General features: G+C 43.0%; 1 protein-coding gene and 1 pseudogene across 1 annotated transcript in view; one reads left to right on the top strand and one right to left on the bottom strand.

The window, feature by feature from the left end:
* LOC127214347 (proteasome subunit alpha type-8-like) overlaps window positions 1-16,793 on the bottom strand; it is a 35,240-nt gene that overhangs the window by 5,036 nt on the left and 13,411 nt on the right. The window contains 1 exon segment of the mRNA XM_051174745.1: window positions 13,528-13,650. Within this exon segment, the coding sequence (XP_051030702.1) occupies window positions 13,528-13,650 (123 nt within the window).
* On the top strand, window positions 12,160-13,092 carry LOC127214335 (40S ribosomal protein S2-like; annotated as a pseudogene).

The following is a 16,793-nucleotide window of genomic DNA, read 5'->3' as shown; positions in this document are numbered from 1 at the left end:
GGGACTCATTTGTTATTATGCAAACAATCCATAATGGTGACATCACCTTTATTTTCAAATGTACCAATGTTTTGGCCTAGACAGTGTTTTCCACTTCCTTCATGTTAAGTTACCAAGGTCTTTCTAAGTAGAGATGACTAAGAAAGTTAAACTCCAAAGACAAGGGGAGGAGCACCATTGTAAAATAGGGAGTAAAAGGCAGAGAGGAGCCGGGCGGCGGTGGCGCACACCTTTATAGACTTTGGGAGACAGAGGCAGGTAGGTCTCTGAGTTCAAGGCCAGCCTGCTCTACAAAATGGAGTTCCAGGACAGCCAAGACTACGCAAAGAAACCCTGTCTTGAAAAGAAACTATTAAAAAAAAAAAAAAAAGTAGGGAGAGAAAAGAGAGGGACAGAGATGAGGCATCAGTCATCAATAGCTATCATCAGAAAGCTGAGGCAGGAAGACCTTAAGGCTATCCTGGGCTACATGCACAAGGTGGTGGTCTCAGCTATGTAGTGAAGTCCTGTGGTAATATATTATTGATGACTTATTAAAGCGTGCCAGAGGATTCAGAGAGCAAAGTCAGCCACAAGCCATAGAAGCTAGGCACACGCCTTAATCCTAGGCCTCAGGAGATAAAGGCAGATGGATCTCTGTTAGTTCAAGGGTGCCCAGGGATATATTAGAGTGAATCCGTCTCACAAGAGAGTTAGAGCTCACACCTTTAATCCCAGGACTCATAAGAGGTATTTAAGACAGGAACAGGGTCTCACTATTAGGCATTCATTCTCCATTCACATTCAAGATAGGAGGATGTCATAGAGGTAAGAGCTCTCTGGTAGCTTGACTGCTTTGCTTCCCTGATCTTCAGGTTGAACCCCAATACCTGTCTCTGAGTCTTTTATTAATTCATGTTATAAATCATCAGTGAAAATGTGAAAAAGTTTATATGAACAGAACTAAACATTGTTTTCTTATAATTTAGGTTTAGCAGCCTACTAAATATACATTATCTTCTTTGACTCTATAATCACAAAGGGCTTCTAGTTCATTCATTATTTTAGTTATTCTTTGTAAATTTTCATCAAATGAAGGAAAGAGGCAAGTGGGTCTCCCTGACAGCATGGCTACTGTTAACATACAAATAGCATTTCTTCTGATTTAGATTAAATATACAGATCAAGATGTATATAAACTAAGCACTATTTATATAAATGAAGTATCTTAGGCAAACTGTGTCAGTTGATCATGAAAATGACCAAACAAATACATTATGAACACCAACTCATGGATGAACAAACAGAAGCGTAGGCTAAACTGGGGCACTTAACCCCTGCACTGTAGAATACTCCAATGCCTGTAGAATCTGTCTCCACCTCTGTTGTGAAAACTAACTGCACCATGTGTAGAGTTTCAATGAGAGATATCCCATGTGGTCTCGGGCATTTGAACAACCAGTCCCCAGTTGGAAGAGATGTTTGGGGAGGTTTGAAAGATGAGGCCTTGATGGAAGAAGTATGTCATGGGTAGGCTTTGAGAGCTAAGAAGCCTTACCTACTCCCAGTTGGCTTCCTCTTCTTCATGTTTACATTTGGGGATATAATTTCAACTCCTGCTCCTCCTCTCTATGATGGACAGATCCCTCCAGAACTGAAAGCCCAAGTAAACCCTTTCTTCAATGAATAGCCTCGGTCATGATCCTTTACCATAGTCACAGAAAGTAACACACCTTCCAAGACAAGTAAGAGTATCTGTAAATACTTTGCTTCCATTCAGCGTTGTTAATAATATTGTAGTTAATTCTTTGAGAATTTCATACAATGTATTTTGACCATACTCATTCCCCAGTTTTCCATAACTCCTCTTAGATTTACCTTTACCTCCCCAAATTTATGACCTTTTTTCCTAACAATCCACTGAATCCAATCTGTGCTGCCCACATCCTTGTGGATGTGGATGTGGGGTCAGCCACTGAAGCACTGTTATCTATCATGAACCACACCACGGACAAAAACAGACTGTTCATCCCTCAGAAGCCATCAGCTGTCCACTGCTCCTCAGTCAGGTGCGGGGATCCTCATCTCTGCCCCTGGAATCCATGTTAGAATGTTGAGTTGATCTTGTGCAGGCAAGCACAGCTGCTCAAAGTTTACAGACGCAGCAGAGCTGCCCTGTCAAAAAGACACTGTTTCACCGCAGCCCTGACTTCTGGCTTGGCAGGGGAGGTCCTTCTGGATGCCGTGAATATATGTTTCTCTTATTGGTTGATGAATAAAGCTGTTTCGCCCAATGCACAGGCAGGATTTTGCCAGGTGGGAAATCTAAACAGGCATAGAGAAAGGTAGTAGGTGGAGTTAAGGAGATGCCATGTCGCTACCAGGAAGGTAGGATGCCCGGGTATTCTCCTGTAAGCCAAAGCCATGTAGAGATACACAGATTAATAGAAATGGGTTAATAATTAAGACAGAGCTGGCTAATAAGAAGCCTGAGCCATCGGCCAAACAGTTTCTAATTAATAGAAGCCTCTGTGTGCTCATTTGGGACTAAACGACTTCGGCACCGGGCAGGACAGAATTTTCTGTCTACAAAGGCTCTTGAAATCTTTCTGTCCTCTCCTCTGAAATGTTCCCTGAGCCTTAGGTAAAGTGATAGATGTCACACTGACACTCTCGGCACTGAGATTAGCTATGAGTTTGTATGTTAATTACATTACACACTGCACAAAGTGTTTGTGATAGAATGTGATAGAAACAATGTTAAAAGATGTTATCTTTTCGTATGTGTGTATATGAATATACATGTGAGTGCACGTGCTCACAGAAGCCAAAAAGTCTGTCACCTGATATGAGTGCAGGATATTGAACTCAGCTCCTATGGAAGAGTGGTATACACTTTTCTTTTTGGTTTTTCAAGACAGGGTTCCTCTCTGTAGCCCAGGTTGCCCTGTAGACCAGTCTGGTCTTAAACGCAAAGATTTACCTGCCCCTGCCTCCCCAGTGCTGGGGTAAAAGTTTTTTGCAACCACATTTGGTCCATAGTATCTACTCTTAACATTAAAAGCAAACCCTTCTGCCTGGCTTGAATATTGAGTCTAATTTTCTTCTTGTAATTTTTCATTAACTGGTTGCTTCCCAGAGGAGGAGTAAAGAGTGGCTTATCAGAAAATGTCTCACAAATTCATCTCACAGGACTCACCCTGGCACACATTGGCCCCAGAGGCTCTGAAACTAAAGGAGACTCCACAACACTCATTACTCTTGCATTTTTTCATGCATCAAAAGCTAATACCATGTGGGACACACTGCCAAGTTTGGCTGCCAACTTGAGATGGACGCTCACCCCTGAATCTGACATCCTTTTGTGTAGTATTGCTTTCCTGCCACAAGTTGTCTGCTCAGCTGAGGGCATCCTCTCCCTTGGAGTACGCTGACCTTAACACATGCCTTCCTGCAACATGAAGCTTCCTAGCTGCTCTTCTTCTGCCCAAACTCTGTATTTTGAATTTCTTTCTGCCACTTGTTTTCATTGTAGAGCTGCACAGGGAGATCAGTAATAATCGCGGCCCAGATTCAATGTTCCACAATATTGAAATCTATATTTTTAGTCCAATATTTCTAATGCAGCCTCAAGAAAGTTCTAAGGGCACAGGCAGTCAGATTCTTTGCCAAAGTATCACAAGAATGGTTTTGTATTGGTTACTTTTAGTGGCTATGACTAAACACCAGGCCCAAAAGCAATTTGTAAGAAAGTTAATCTGGGATTACAGTGTCAGTGATTCCAGTCTATCATGGAGGCAAGTGTAGCAGCAAAGCACAGGCTTGACCGCAGAAGCAGGAAGCTGAGAGCTCACATCTCAACCACAGCACAAGGCAGGGTGGGCCAACTGAAATCAGGATGAGGCTACACAATCTCAAGGCCCAAGCCTGTGACATACTACCTCTAGCAGGCCATATTTCCTAAACCTCCTAAGACAGTGCTGCAGGGATGTGACAGCTAGCCCCAATCTGATGCCTGCTCTGTCCCAGCTGAGTAGTGACACTTCCCCCGGAGTACTCAGACCCGTGTAACAATTGACACACAACTCCTCTGTGATGGCTAAATAAACTTAATATGGTACCAGGCATTCCTTCGGAGATGTTGACCTTCGCCCTTGGGTGTCTGTGAGATCTAGCATCTTTCGGGTGAGATAAAAGTTGGATACTCGTGTTCCTGGTATGAGGTATTAACTGTCTGCCTTCTGCCTTTGAAAATTCCCCTAGTGCTGTGAGACTGGGGTGCCATGGTCTTTTCCTTCCTGTACAACTACTATACAATGGGCAAGAGAAACAACTTAGGGACCTGCGGATCCCATAGATAGTTGTAATGTACACCTTTGCTATCCACTTTTAAAAACCATTCTTCAACCGCTTCATCAGCAGGGCATCCTGTTTGACTCTAAGGCTGCTGTCCTTTTGCACTCCAACTTTTTACAACTGATTTAAGTTGCAGCTCTCTGAGAAGGGCAGAACAGGTGTCTTTTCCAACAGGGGGCCATTCATCCACAAGGCCCTTACATTCAGGATGGAGGGAGAGAACAAACACCGGGGGTCTAAGTCTGCCTCACAGCACCCCCACTTGCCCAAGCTTGTGCAGATGTGTCCAGAAATGCTAAGACCTCAGCCAGTTAAAAATATACTAATGTAACCGCTGCTTGCTTAACCCTTATGTAGCTGACCCTGCAACTCCCTTCAGCTGTGCTTAAAAGAAGGCTGCCTGCCGCTCCCAGGGCCGTCACATTTTGTATAGGTGTGGAGTCCACATACATGCTGGAATATATTAAACACTCTTTGTCCTTGCATACTGTTTGAGTCTGGGGTCTTCCCTCCAGTGTTTCCTCGGACCCTATAGCAGTAAGAATAAATTCATTTCATCTCAATTTGAACTGATGCTAAGTCTTCTTCCGTCTTTCCCAGTGGATTCACATGCCACAACAGTGCCAGCAACTGAGAATCAAGTGTTCAAAGAGTCAAGCCTGTGGGGGAATTCAGTCAAACCAGCACATCCCATTCCCTGTCCCCCATAGCCGCATGGCCATGTCATATTGCCAAATTCATTTATACAGTTCAACATCAAAAAAAAAAAAAATCCTCATAGTCTTTAACAGTCCCAATGGTGTTTAAAACCCCAAAGTATCTTCCTGTTTGAAAGTATTCATTTTAACTCCTTCTAAAAATAAGACTTACATACTTCCAACATGCAATAGCATAGTATACACATTTCCTTTACAAAAGGGAGGAATTGGGTAGAGTGAGTAAACTGAATCAAAACTAGATGGGAAACAGCAAGGCAAACAAACACCAAATCCTGCAGTTCCAGTATCTGCTGAGTGTTTTGGAAATCCCGGTGTGGGTTTCTCTGCTGATGCAATAAGGCAAATCCAGCCTAACAAACAGCAAAGCAGCTCCTGGGTGATCTGGGGGTGGGGGAGCAGGAGATGAATCCCATGGCAGGTCTAGAGACCAGGTCTTAAATACCTTGCAGGCATGGTCTTGAGCAGCTCTGGGGGGAAGAGCTTGGTGGCCTTTCTCAAAGGGGGCAGGGTCTGGAGTGATGGGGGGAGGGGGCTTCCACCTAAACAGTACCTGGGGCTTTAGTGTCAAAGGACTTACATGGTTCAGCCTTCCATCTTCCCTGCCTGCATCTTCGCTTTCCCACTCCCTCACTCTCTGTCTCCCTCTCTCTCTCTCACAGCTAGCTCAACTCCAGGAATGCAGCTCTCCTTGGCATATGTCTCATGTGCGTCTTGGGGGTCCACTAAAACCCAGGCTCACTTTTACAGCTTCACTTCACAGCCATTTCATCTCTCAGACACCCCTTGTCACGTGTTTCCTAGCCTCTGGCTCTCTGAAACCACGAAGGAAGGATGCGCAATGGTACAGTGTGGCATCCTCCATATCTAAAGCCAGCACCACATCATCTGGTTCTGGTTCCACACAGACAGACTCTTGCCTGCTGCTGCCAGCAGCTTCTGCTGGTGCTGGCTTTCTAGGAGGGAAAAAATGCCCTGGGCTCTCTTTTTAGAACGTTTGAAGCTCAGCTGCATAAGGTTTGCCCCTAAAGGCACCGTTCCCTTTGTTCTAGTAAAGAGCAGGCTACATCTCCTCTACCAATTGCAGCCCCTCTCTTAGTGGTAACACTAAGCTTCTTAGTGTTCATACTGTTCTTTTGGCAGATCCTTTGCCAAAACACTCAAGAATGACCTGTGTAGTCCAGCTGCTGTTACAATCCTTGCTTCCTTCTAAAAATTCCTGAGCAAGGCCTCTTCAGGCCTTGTTATTCTTAGCACTACAGCCTAGGATCCTTCCTCAACAAACGGCTTACAGCATTATACCACTTTTCTAGTCCAAAGTTCCAAAGTCATCTATGCCTCTCTAAAAAAATCATGAAAGTTCTTTATAGTTAACAGGCTACTCTCTGCTATCAACTTCTGTATTAGTTACTTTTCTATTGCTGTAGTAAAACACCAGACTAAGGCAGCTTATAGAAGAAAAGTTTATTTGGACCTATTGTTCCACGGGGTAGAATAGTTAAAGGTGGGCACAGCATATCAGCAGGGAGTTGTAACAGGCAGCTTGGTAATCACATTTTTAATCGCAATCACAAAGCACAAAGCAGAGTGCAAACAAAAGGAGGAACAGACTAAGAATTCTCAGCCCATCCCCAGTTGCTTCCTTCATCAAACCACACTACCTACCTCAACAACACCACCAACTGGTAAACAAGTGTTCAAATACCCGAGTCAGGTCAAATTACCAGAGAGAGCCTATGTGCATTTCCAGGGACAGCCACATTCAATGAATAGAAGAGCCATTAACATCTAGTCCCTTCACCAGAACTTGAAACAAAATTGAGGAGTCATCGTAGACCTAGAGATTACATGGGGTCATCTGAAGGACCACAGTCCATTCTCACTCCCCTGTACCTTCAACAGATGTTCATCCTGACAGTATTGTCTAATCAATTTCCTAAAATAATCACCCATGCTTCAGAGTTAGTATTCATAGAATTAGTTTGCAGGAGTCAAAGTCTAGACTTTGCCCTGGAATGCCTGTGTTCTCTGCCCATAGTTCCAGCTCTTATGATATAAACCAAGGAAGTCAAAGTCTCTTAACTATCTTTCCTTGAGGTAATGGGACCCCAGAAAGGATCAAACCTCAGTTGACGAGTGCAACATCTAGATGAAGAGTCAATAACTTCCAAAGAAAAACTTGGATGTATTTGTCTTAGGGTTTCTACTGCTTGAGTGAAACATCATGACCAAACAGCAAATTGGGAGGAAAGGGTCCATATTGCTATTCATCATCGAAGGAAGACAGGACAGGAACTCAAAACAGGGTAGACTCACACAGAGGCTGCTCACTGGCTTGAGCCCCATGGTTTGTTCAGCCTGCTTTCTTATAGAGCCCAGGGCCACCAGCCCAAGGGTGGCCCCACCCACAATGGGCAAGGCTCCCCCAAGCCTATCAGTCACTAATTAAGAAAACATCTTACAAGTCTGCCTACAGCTCAGTCTTGTGCAGATATTTCTTGAGACTCCCTCCTCTCTGATGATTCTAGTTTGTGTCAACTTGACACAAAACTAGCCAACATAAATGTTATCCTATGGTAAGAAAAAGAGAGGTGGTATTTTGATGCAGGACATGGAGAAATCAATCTCAAATCAAGTAGAAAACTTTCATTCTGCTGGCTATTGTTCATAATGCTAGAAAGTATTTTTCGGCTAGAGGATACATTGGTGATATTCCCAGGACGGGGCCCTTCATGCTACAGTACTAACCTGACACACGAGGTGTCATTGGTACAGTAGTGTCACGACTGTTATGGGTTATCTAACTATTTTGATTTAGTTCTGCTTCCCAGGAGGAATTCAAGTCTGGCACTACAATCCTGGTCAAAAGCTCATGGCTAGGAGATCATAGGCCCAAAGGTAAACCCTGCTATTACTATTTTGCTAAATGTCAAACTGCCTTCTAAATATCTTCACACCCACTGACCTCGATACTCTCCAACTCTGTCAGAGAAGCATCTTTGTGCAGTGGGCAGCAGTCAATGGAAACACGCGTAGTGGTCAAAGTGCTCAGTCAACAGGACGTCCATATTAACCCATCGCCACCCAGCCTCAGAGCAGCATGGAAGGTGATGCAGAAGAATGTAAGAGTGTAGCGCCCGTGCTACGATCTGTTCCATGAATCGGGCAAAGGCCTAGAGACTGAAATAAAGACAAGACAGTGGGTCATTCGTTCAACGATGTCGGAACGCCAAATGTCGAATGCCCTTGATTGAGGGGATGGAACAGGCTTAAATACTGACTTATAGCACAGTGAAAAATTCAAAACATTTTAGGCTTATTTGAGGTGTATACAGTCACGAGGTATGTGTTATCAAAACAAAAAGAGTACCAACAACAGGTTTGGGGCAAGGAGTTCCAGCCAACAGCTTTAGGCTTGCTCAAAGTGCGTTGGGGGGTCCATGCAGGGTCCTACATAAGAGCCAGAGGCCAGGAAAAGAGTGCTGTGAAATGTTGACCTCGGGAGATGGGGAAGACTGCCGGCAGCTAAGGGGTAAATAACCTCCAGATCCCACTTGGGCTCAACTGGCAGTAAATATTGGTTGGAAGGAGAGTTATTATTGAGGATGTAGTCACTGGTTCGGTGCAGCTCCATAGCCATGCACATATGGGCAACAATAATTGAAATGAGGTTATTTAAAACACACACACACACATACACACACACACACACACACACACACACACACACACACACACACACACACACACAAAGCATGAGTAACATGCCCAGAGACAGACATTGGGGTTAAAGCTGAAGATCACAGGAGCAAAGCAGCCAGCTACTAGAGAGTTCTCGCCTCTACACATGCTCAGACCGAGGGGGGATCCACCGAACCTCAGACTGCTCCATACTGCATTGCTCCTCAGACTGCACTGCAGTCCATAAAACATCAGAATGCCTTCAGCTCCCGTCTCCTCCCTCCTTATATTCCTCTGTAGTGCTGGGATTAAAGGCATGGGATCCTATGTGCGGAGATCACCTTTGTGTGAGTCTGTTTCTCTTTTAGACTGGATCGATTTTGTGTAGCTCAGGGTGGCCTTGAACTAACAGAGATCCATCTGCCTCTGTCTCCTGAGTGCTGGGATCAAAGGTGTATATCATCACTGCATGGCCTGTGTGGCCTGTGTGGCTAGCTTTGCAGTCTGATCTTCAGGTAAGCTTTTGTTTGTTTTATCATAAACAAAACATCACCACAGGAGGGTGACAAGTTAAGGAGACACGGAAAGTAGAATGGCGCTAGATATGATCTTATTTAATTGTAAATATATATAATTGCCATAAAAGATACAGAAATAAGAAACTTTATTCATAATATATAAAATTAGTTAAGATTCCTATGAATTTCGAAATATATACAACAGAAAACAAGATAAGCCAAATGTTTTTAATAATAATGAGTTAGATGTTTCCATTAAATAGCCTTCAGAGTCTCTTGAGAGTCTGACAGGATGCAAGATGGGCCAGCAAGGATTCACAGCAAGCTCAAGGGAAATGGTTTCCCTGGAAGCTCCACCTGGGCTCACTCCTCCCATTCAAGACCACACCCCTGAGAAAGCCTGCCAAGGGTCAGCTCCTCCCACTTTCTCAAGATCACACCTATTTCCATGTGGTTCTCCCTCATGGTTTCTGCTCTTCCTCTGAGACCACCCAGGAATACACGCTCGGATTAAAACCCAGACTTCTATTAAGCCTGACCTAATCCATTACATTGGTGGAAAGACAATATTGGGGTGTAGAAACTTATCAAAAAGCAACTCCTGTGACCTTGTGGCATACATGGGACCCCACATGCATACCCATGTGCACACACTAATAATGGGCTGGAGAGGTGGCTCAGCAGTGGAGAGTTCTTGTTGTTCTTGCGCAGAATCTAGATTCAATTCACGGAACCTACATGGTGGCTCTAGGGGATCTGATGAAAGACCCGCAGAGCGTGGACCTTCACGCTCCCTGAGTGTGAAAGGCAACACCCCAAACCACTCACAAGAAGCGGTCTTGATGTAAAAGCATGAGGTCTTTTATATTCCAAGTGCACTGGGGTCCACATTCATACGCCACGCAAGGGTAGAAGACTGAGGACCCTAAGTATAGAATTGAGATGGCTTTTATAAGGTTACAACAAAGCCCGCATCGTAAACCAATCATCTCATAGCATCCAGAGCCCTTGAGGTGGAGACCAATCAATTTAAACCATCCAAGCCCGCGCTTTATAGAAGAATCAGTTTCCTATAGCCTTGGAGGTCTGCATTTGTGCAGGCTCCTAGGTGGGGTGACAAATGGCAGTTAGGTTAGGTGGGGGGGGGGGTTCACAAGCCGTTTACAAAGTCTGGTAAGCGGCAAGGAGTGTGACCTTTTGCCTATTTACTGGCTGAGGGCACGGTCTGGAATTTAAGGTATTTAGTATTTTTAAACTTCTAGCTTCCTGAGGTCATTGGAGAGTTAGGCTGTATTTTTCCATGCTTACACTGACACCTTTTTCTGGTCTCCACAGGAACTTGGCACATGAATACACGAAGACAAAGTGTTCGTTCACGTAAGAAGATAAATATTTTTTAAATTTTTAAATCTTTTACAGGGCTGGAGAAATGCCTCAGCAGTTAAGAGCACTGACTGCTCCTAGAGAGGACCTGGGTTCAGTTCCCAGCATGGAGGCTAACAACTGTCCTTAACTCCAAGATCTGATACACTCATACAGACATACATGCAGGCAAAACACCAACGCACATAAAAAATTTAAAAATTAAAAAAAAAAAATCTTTTCGGCCCTGAGGTTTGATCTTTAAGGCGTCAGCTCCCAAAGTGGATTCCATAAATGATCGGAGTCTAGAAAGGGAAGATGCAGATAAAGTGTTTCTAAATTAAAGTAATTTGAAGGAGCTGGGTGTGGTGGTGCATGCTATTAATCCCAACACTTGAGAGGCAAAGATAGGTGGATCTCTGTGAATTCAGGACCAGTCTGGTCTATAGAGTGAGTTTCAGGACAGCTAGGGCTACTCAGAGACACCCTATCTCAAAAACAACAACAGCAAAAAAGAAAACTTGAAGGGACTATTTAACTATGGAGTTAACCACATTTGAAATATCCCCAGTGCTTTTCGGAAGACCTAAAAGTGCTTCAATAATGAAACACTCGTTTCGTTAGAGGAACGCCTCCTCCCAAATACGTGGAGCTTGTCATACCTTTACCATCAAAAGCAAATCACTAGGAGAAAGTATTATCTTGGACATATAACGTACTATTTCTTAATTTTAAGCACCATGGCTAATGCTGGAAAAAGCAAAACATGTCCCAAATCATCAGTACCATTAGTGGCAGGGGCCTTAGTCTATGAAAGTGAGTTCCGTCAGAGTGATATAGGATAATCTTGTCATCAATAACCACATCACCCATACTAGTGTTCATTATGTCCATTCATATTAGTGTTTATCAGTGTTCATTATCAGCTAGCTCATTTTAATGCTTTACACTGCAAATTTTAAAGAAATAGTAAACAAACATCTTAGAATACAAAAGTTGAATGGTAATGACAAGAATATACATCTAAAAAATTTATAAGCCATATGTAAATGAAAGAAAACAGGTTTTCATAAGCGTGTATAATTTCCTAGGTACATATTTAGGAATATATACTTCAGAACTGCTTCAGCCACAAAATCAATTTTTAGAATTAAATGTTACTAAATACTATCTTTAAAGATCAGTTAAACAAGATTATAGTAAAAGACATTCAGACTGTAATGATCTGAATACTGTATTTTTTCATCATAAAGTATATGATTAGTATTTTCCATAAATTAAATCTTGAATGCTTAGAACATAAACTTTCTCGTACATTTTTATGGAGTAGAGGAAATAATTATAAAAGAATGACTTTTAAAAATAAGAATTGATAAGGTTTCAAAAGTTCAAGAGAAAATACTTCCAGCTGAGATTCAAGAAGATATTGTTATGTACTTCCCTTGATTACTCATTAACTATAATTAATGCTCTTCTTGTATGTAAGGTTCTGAACATTAGTATTTCACTAACATAAGACACAGACAGCTTCTTTTACTTCGGGAAAACACCAAATGGCGGATGACGCCGGTGCAGCGGGAGAGCCCGGAGAACCCGGGGGCCCAGGATTAGGAGGCCGCAGTGGCTTCTGCGGAGGCTTCGACAGCGGTCTCAAGGGGCCGCAGTCGTGGTCGAGGCCGTGGCAGTGGCAGTGGTCGAGGCCGTGGGGCTCATGGAGGTAGAGCTGAAGACAAGGAGTGGGTCCCTGTCACCAATCTGGGCTGCCTGGTTAAGGACATGAATGAAGATCAAGTCCCTGGAGGAGATCTACCTTTTCTCTCTGCCCATTAAGGAATCTGAGATTATTGACTTTTTCTTGCGGGCATCTCTTAAGGATGAGGTTCTAACAATCATGCCAGTACAGAAACAGACAAGGGCTGGCCAGTGGACCAGGTTCAAGGCTTTTGTCGCTATTGGGGACTACAACGGTCATGTTGGTCTTGGTATTAAATGCTCCAAGGAGGTAGCCACAACTATCCGAGGGGCCATCATCTTGGCCAAGCTTCCCATTGTCCCTGTGAGGAGAGGCTACTGGGGGAACAAGATTGGCAAGCCCCACACTGTTCCATGTAAAGTGACAGGCCACTGTGGCTCTGTGTTGGTGCGTCTCATCCCTGCCCCCAGAGGCACTGGCATCGCCTCTGCTCCTGTGCCCAAGAAGCTACTGATGATGGCCGGTATTGATGACTGCTACAGAGCAGCCAGGGGCTGCACTGCCACCCTGGGCAACTTTGCCAAGGCCACCTTTGATGCCATCTCCAAGACCTACAGGTACCTGACCCCTGACCTCTGGAAAGAGACTGTGTTCACCAAGTCTCCTTATCAGGAATTCACTGACCATCTTGTGAAAACCCATACCAGAGTCTCTGTTCAGAGGACCCAGGCTCCAGCTGTTGCCACCACATAAGGGGTTTTATACAAGAAAAATAAAGTGAATTAAGTCTGTTAAGAGAAAAAAAAAAAAAAAAAAAAAAAAAAGACACAGACAGTGATCCCTGTCCTTGGACATGGGGAGACAGGCAATAAATAAGGCAATACCATGTAAAACAGTATGCTGGTGGAAAACAGAAAATAAACTAGGAATCAAGAAGAGCACTGGGCACGGGCTGCCTTAGGGGCATCCTCAAAACAAGGACAGCAGCCATGCGTACATGTTTGAGAAGACAGCTCAAAGCAGGGGAAAGAATGTGGGAAAACAAAAGACATTTCTCAGGAGCTAAATGACTATAATCTATAGTCTGCGTCACACTCAGTATTTAATGCAACATAACTCTGTCATGTTCATGAAAGCAATAAAGCATTTACATGTATTTCAATTTTGCAATTAATGCATTTATTCGACAACTTCTATGAAAATGAACAAACTCATTACTCACCTTCCAAGCATGATAAGTACCGGAAGGATCTGTCTGATACAATCTTGGAATACCATCATCATCAAAGCCTACAATTAAGGCTGAAATACCAAAAGGTCTTCGTCCATTGCTCTGTGTATACTTCTGAAAAATAAATTTATTTTACTATAACACTGTCTTAGTTACTATTCTTTTACTATGTAGAGACACCATGATCAAGAGAACTCTTATAAAAGAAAGCATTTAATTGGGAGCTTGCTTACAGTTTCAGAGGCTCAGTCCACTATCATCAAGGCAGGGAGCCTGGCAGCAAACAGGAGTGATACTGAGAGAAACAGCAGAGAGTTACATCCTGATCCACAAGCTGGAGAGAGGGAAAGACTGTGCCTGGCACCTGTGACACACCTGCTCCAACTAGGCCTTGCCTCCTACTCATTATAACCCTTTCAAATAGTCACTTATATCTATGAGCCTATGGAGGTCATGCTTATTCAAATCACCACAGACACTTACTATTCATCAAATAAAATTCCGGTAAATAAGCATCAACATTATCAACTCTTCTGAGTCTCTTTGTACAAAACATTTATTTTTAATTATGTATCTGTGTATGTCTTCGTGTGGGATTATACATGTTGAGTGCCAGGACCCTCAGAGGCCAGAGTGTACAGAATTCCCTGAGCTGGAGTTACAGGTAGTTATGAGCTTCTAGGAACCAAAATCCAGTCCTCTGCTAAGTGCTCTTAACCACTGAGTCATCTCTCCAGCCCTTACTTTTATTGTATACATGCTTTAGTGTTTCTTGACTACTGTTAATTTATAATGACATTTTAAAGAAATTAATGTATGCAATCTGCAACATATAATCACAACTTTGCTTATATATCTTATTTGTCTTAAAAGTTCCCTACTCAACTTTTATTATTTTCCATTTTTAAATTAAAATTGTAGGTTAACATACAAACTAATATGCTTCATTAGGTCACCATACATATCAGTCATCAACTTTGGCCTAAGCCACCCCCTCCCCTACAGGCTCCCCACTTCCCTGGCCTCCTTTTCCTGGGTGCCTTCCCTCCCTCTTCTACTTCCATATTAAATGCATTTCAGTCTTCAGCCCGCTCAGCATGCTCTTAAAACATGTTCTGCCTGCTCTGTATAAGAATGGCCCTCCTTTGGGAGCACATTCCCCATGGAGGGATACTCCCTTAGCCTAGAGGCAGGAGGGAGGGCCTAGCTCCTACTCCCAAGGACTTGATAGATTTCCTGGAAGGCATTACCCTCCCTGTGGAGTATGGGGGGGGGTGAGTGGGAAGGAGAGGGGGTGGGGGGTACAGAAGGGAGGGAGAGAGAGGGGAACTGGGATCGATATGTAAAATAAGAAATAATAATAATAATAAAAAGAGACAGAAAAAGAAAGTTAAAAAAAATGAATGGTCCTCATAGGACCATCATATACACCAGCTGACAATGATTAGGAGGTGTGGCTTTATTGGAGTAGGTATGGCCTCGCTGGTGAAAGGGTGACTCTGGAGAATAGGCTTTGAGGGTTCAAACATCCATGTCAGGACCGGTTCTCTCTCTCTCTCTCTCTCCTAGCTTCCTGAACATCAGGATGCAGAACTCTCTACTTCTCCAGCACCAAGTCTGCCTGGGTAGCATCAGGCTCTTCACCATGATAAAAATGGACTAAGCCTCTGAGATTGTGAGCCAGCCCCAATTAAATGCTTTCTTTAAGAGTCGCCGTGGCCATGGTGTCTCTTCACCGCGATAGAACCGCAGCTGAGATAGTATGCAATCTTTCGGACTCAGCGGAGGCTGGGCTGTGCTTTTCTGTCAGGAAAGCTGAGTTAATGGGCTGTGCTTTGAAAGCACACCCTTGTGTGCTTGAGGGACACTCAGCAGTTACTGTTAGGGACTACTCCCACATGATTAAGTTGCTATCAAATGTGCTCTGTGCCCTGCACGCTGGGTCATGTTCTTCAGTCGCAAAGAAAAGGAATCTTTTGTTTCTTTTGAAAAAGAAAAAAAAAGCACACACCCCACCCCCAGGACATGACAACACTAAAACCAATTATATTTCTAATTACTCTCATGACAGGGAACTTCCTGGATTTGCGCTCCAGAGAGTGCCATTCTCATGGTGACTGGTCCTAGGAAGAGGCAGCCCTGACAGAAAGCTAAGGAAAAGACTGAATGTGTAGGTAACTTTACTTAACTCTAGCTGGATGTGGATCTGTATAATTCTGTGGGTTGAAACAGCTTCTTACTGGCTTTCTTTCAGACTTATCTACATACGGTTCTATTTTCTTATTTTTCAAGTTTATTATATTTCATGTTTTGCAAGCAAAGTTTGAATGCACATAACTGAGCTATGAACATAAATGATCTCTTTTAAAATCAGGGTTATGTTGTCTTCCTCTGCACTGTCTAATGTTTCTGTTCGCACTGAGGTATAATATAGATGCCTTTACATATTATCTTAGGAAAAAGACCTTTTAAACTTATTTGTTCAATCTTCATTTTAGTGAAGAAGTCATATAAACGAAGTTAAATAAGTAGGTGAACATGCGTTAGGCTCTGTCCCAGAGGGCCAATCCTGTCCAGTGGCAATCTTACTGCCACAGACTTTCAACCACATTTCCATTAGTCTATTTAAAGCCTCGATTCTCCAGAAGAGACCTTAAAAACCATACCTAAGAATCTTGTATGTATGCTGTTCTGTGTCTTTCCTTTTGGTAGATCCCTTTTTATAACTGAGAAAATTGAAACAAAATACAAAAGTACAAATACAAAAATTTTTGGAATTCCTTCTAAAATGATGTAACAAAGCTTTTAAAAATCAAAATGGAGAGATTTGATATATGTTATTAACCTCAAAACTGTAGTATTTGGATTTACAAAGAGACAATGAAAAAAATCTCCCTGTAGAACCAGGGTATCTGCTCTGCCAAAGCGGGTAAAGGTGCAAGCCAGCGAAGCAGGTGCATTCTAACACTCATCTGTATGTAAGGAGACGCGAAGAAATGCAAAGGAATCTTCTAAAGGCAGTAAGGTATAGGAAAGCCAGGACTCTGTCTTAACGTTACAGCCTTTACAGTTTACTCTTAAGAACTGTTCGTTAACAGAAAGTAAGAGTCAAGAAAATACAGTATTCATGAGCACAGAATGTCCTAACCACAAAGAAGAACCACATTGTCTTTTGTAGAATAATGAATAGAGCTGGAAACCATCATATTAAGTGAATTATGCCTGTCTCAAAGAGACAAAATGATATATTTTCTCTT

The sequence above is a fragment of the Phodopus roborovskii genome, unplaced genomic scaffold (genome assembly GCF_943737965.1).
Source record: "Phodopus roborovskii unplaced genomic scaffold, PHOROB, whole genome shotgun sequence".
NCBI lineage: Eukaryota > Metazoa > Chordata > Mammalia > Rodentia > Cricetidae > Phodopus > Phodopus roborovskii.
The sequence above is the reverse complement of the archived record's forward strand: the minus strand, read 5'-3'. Positions and strand labels throughout refer to the sequence as shown.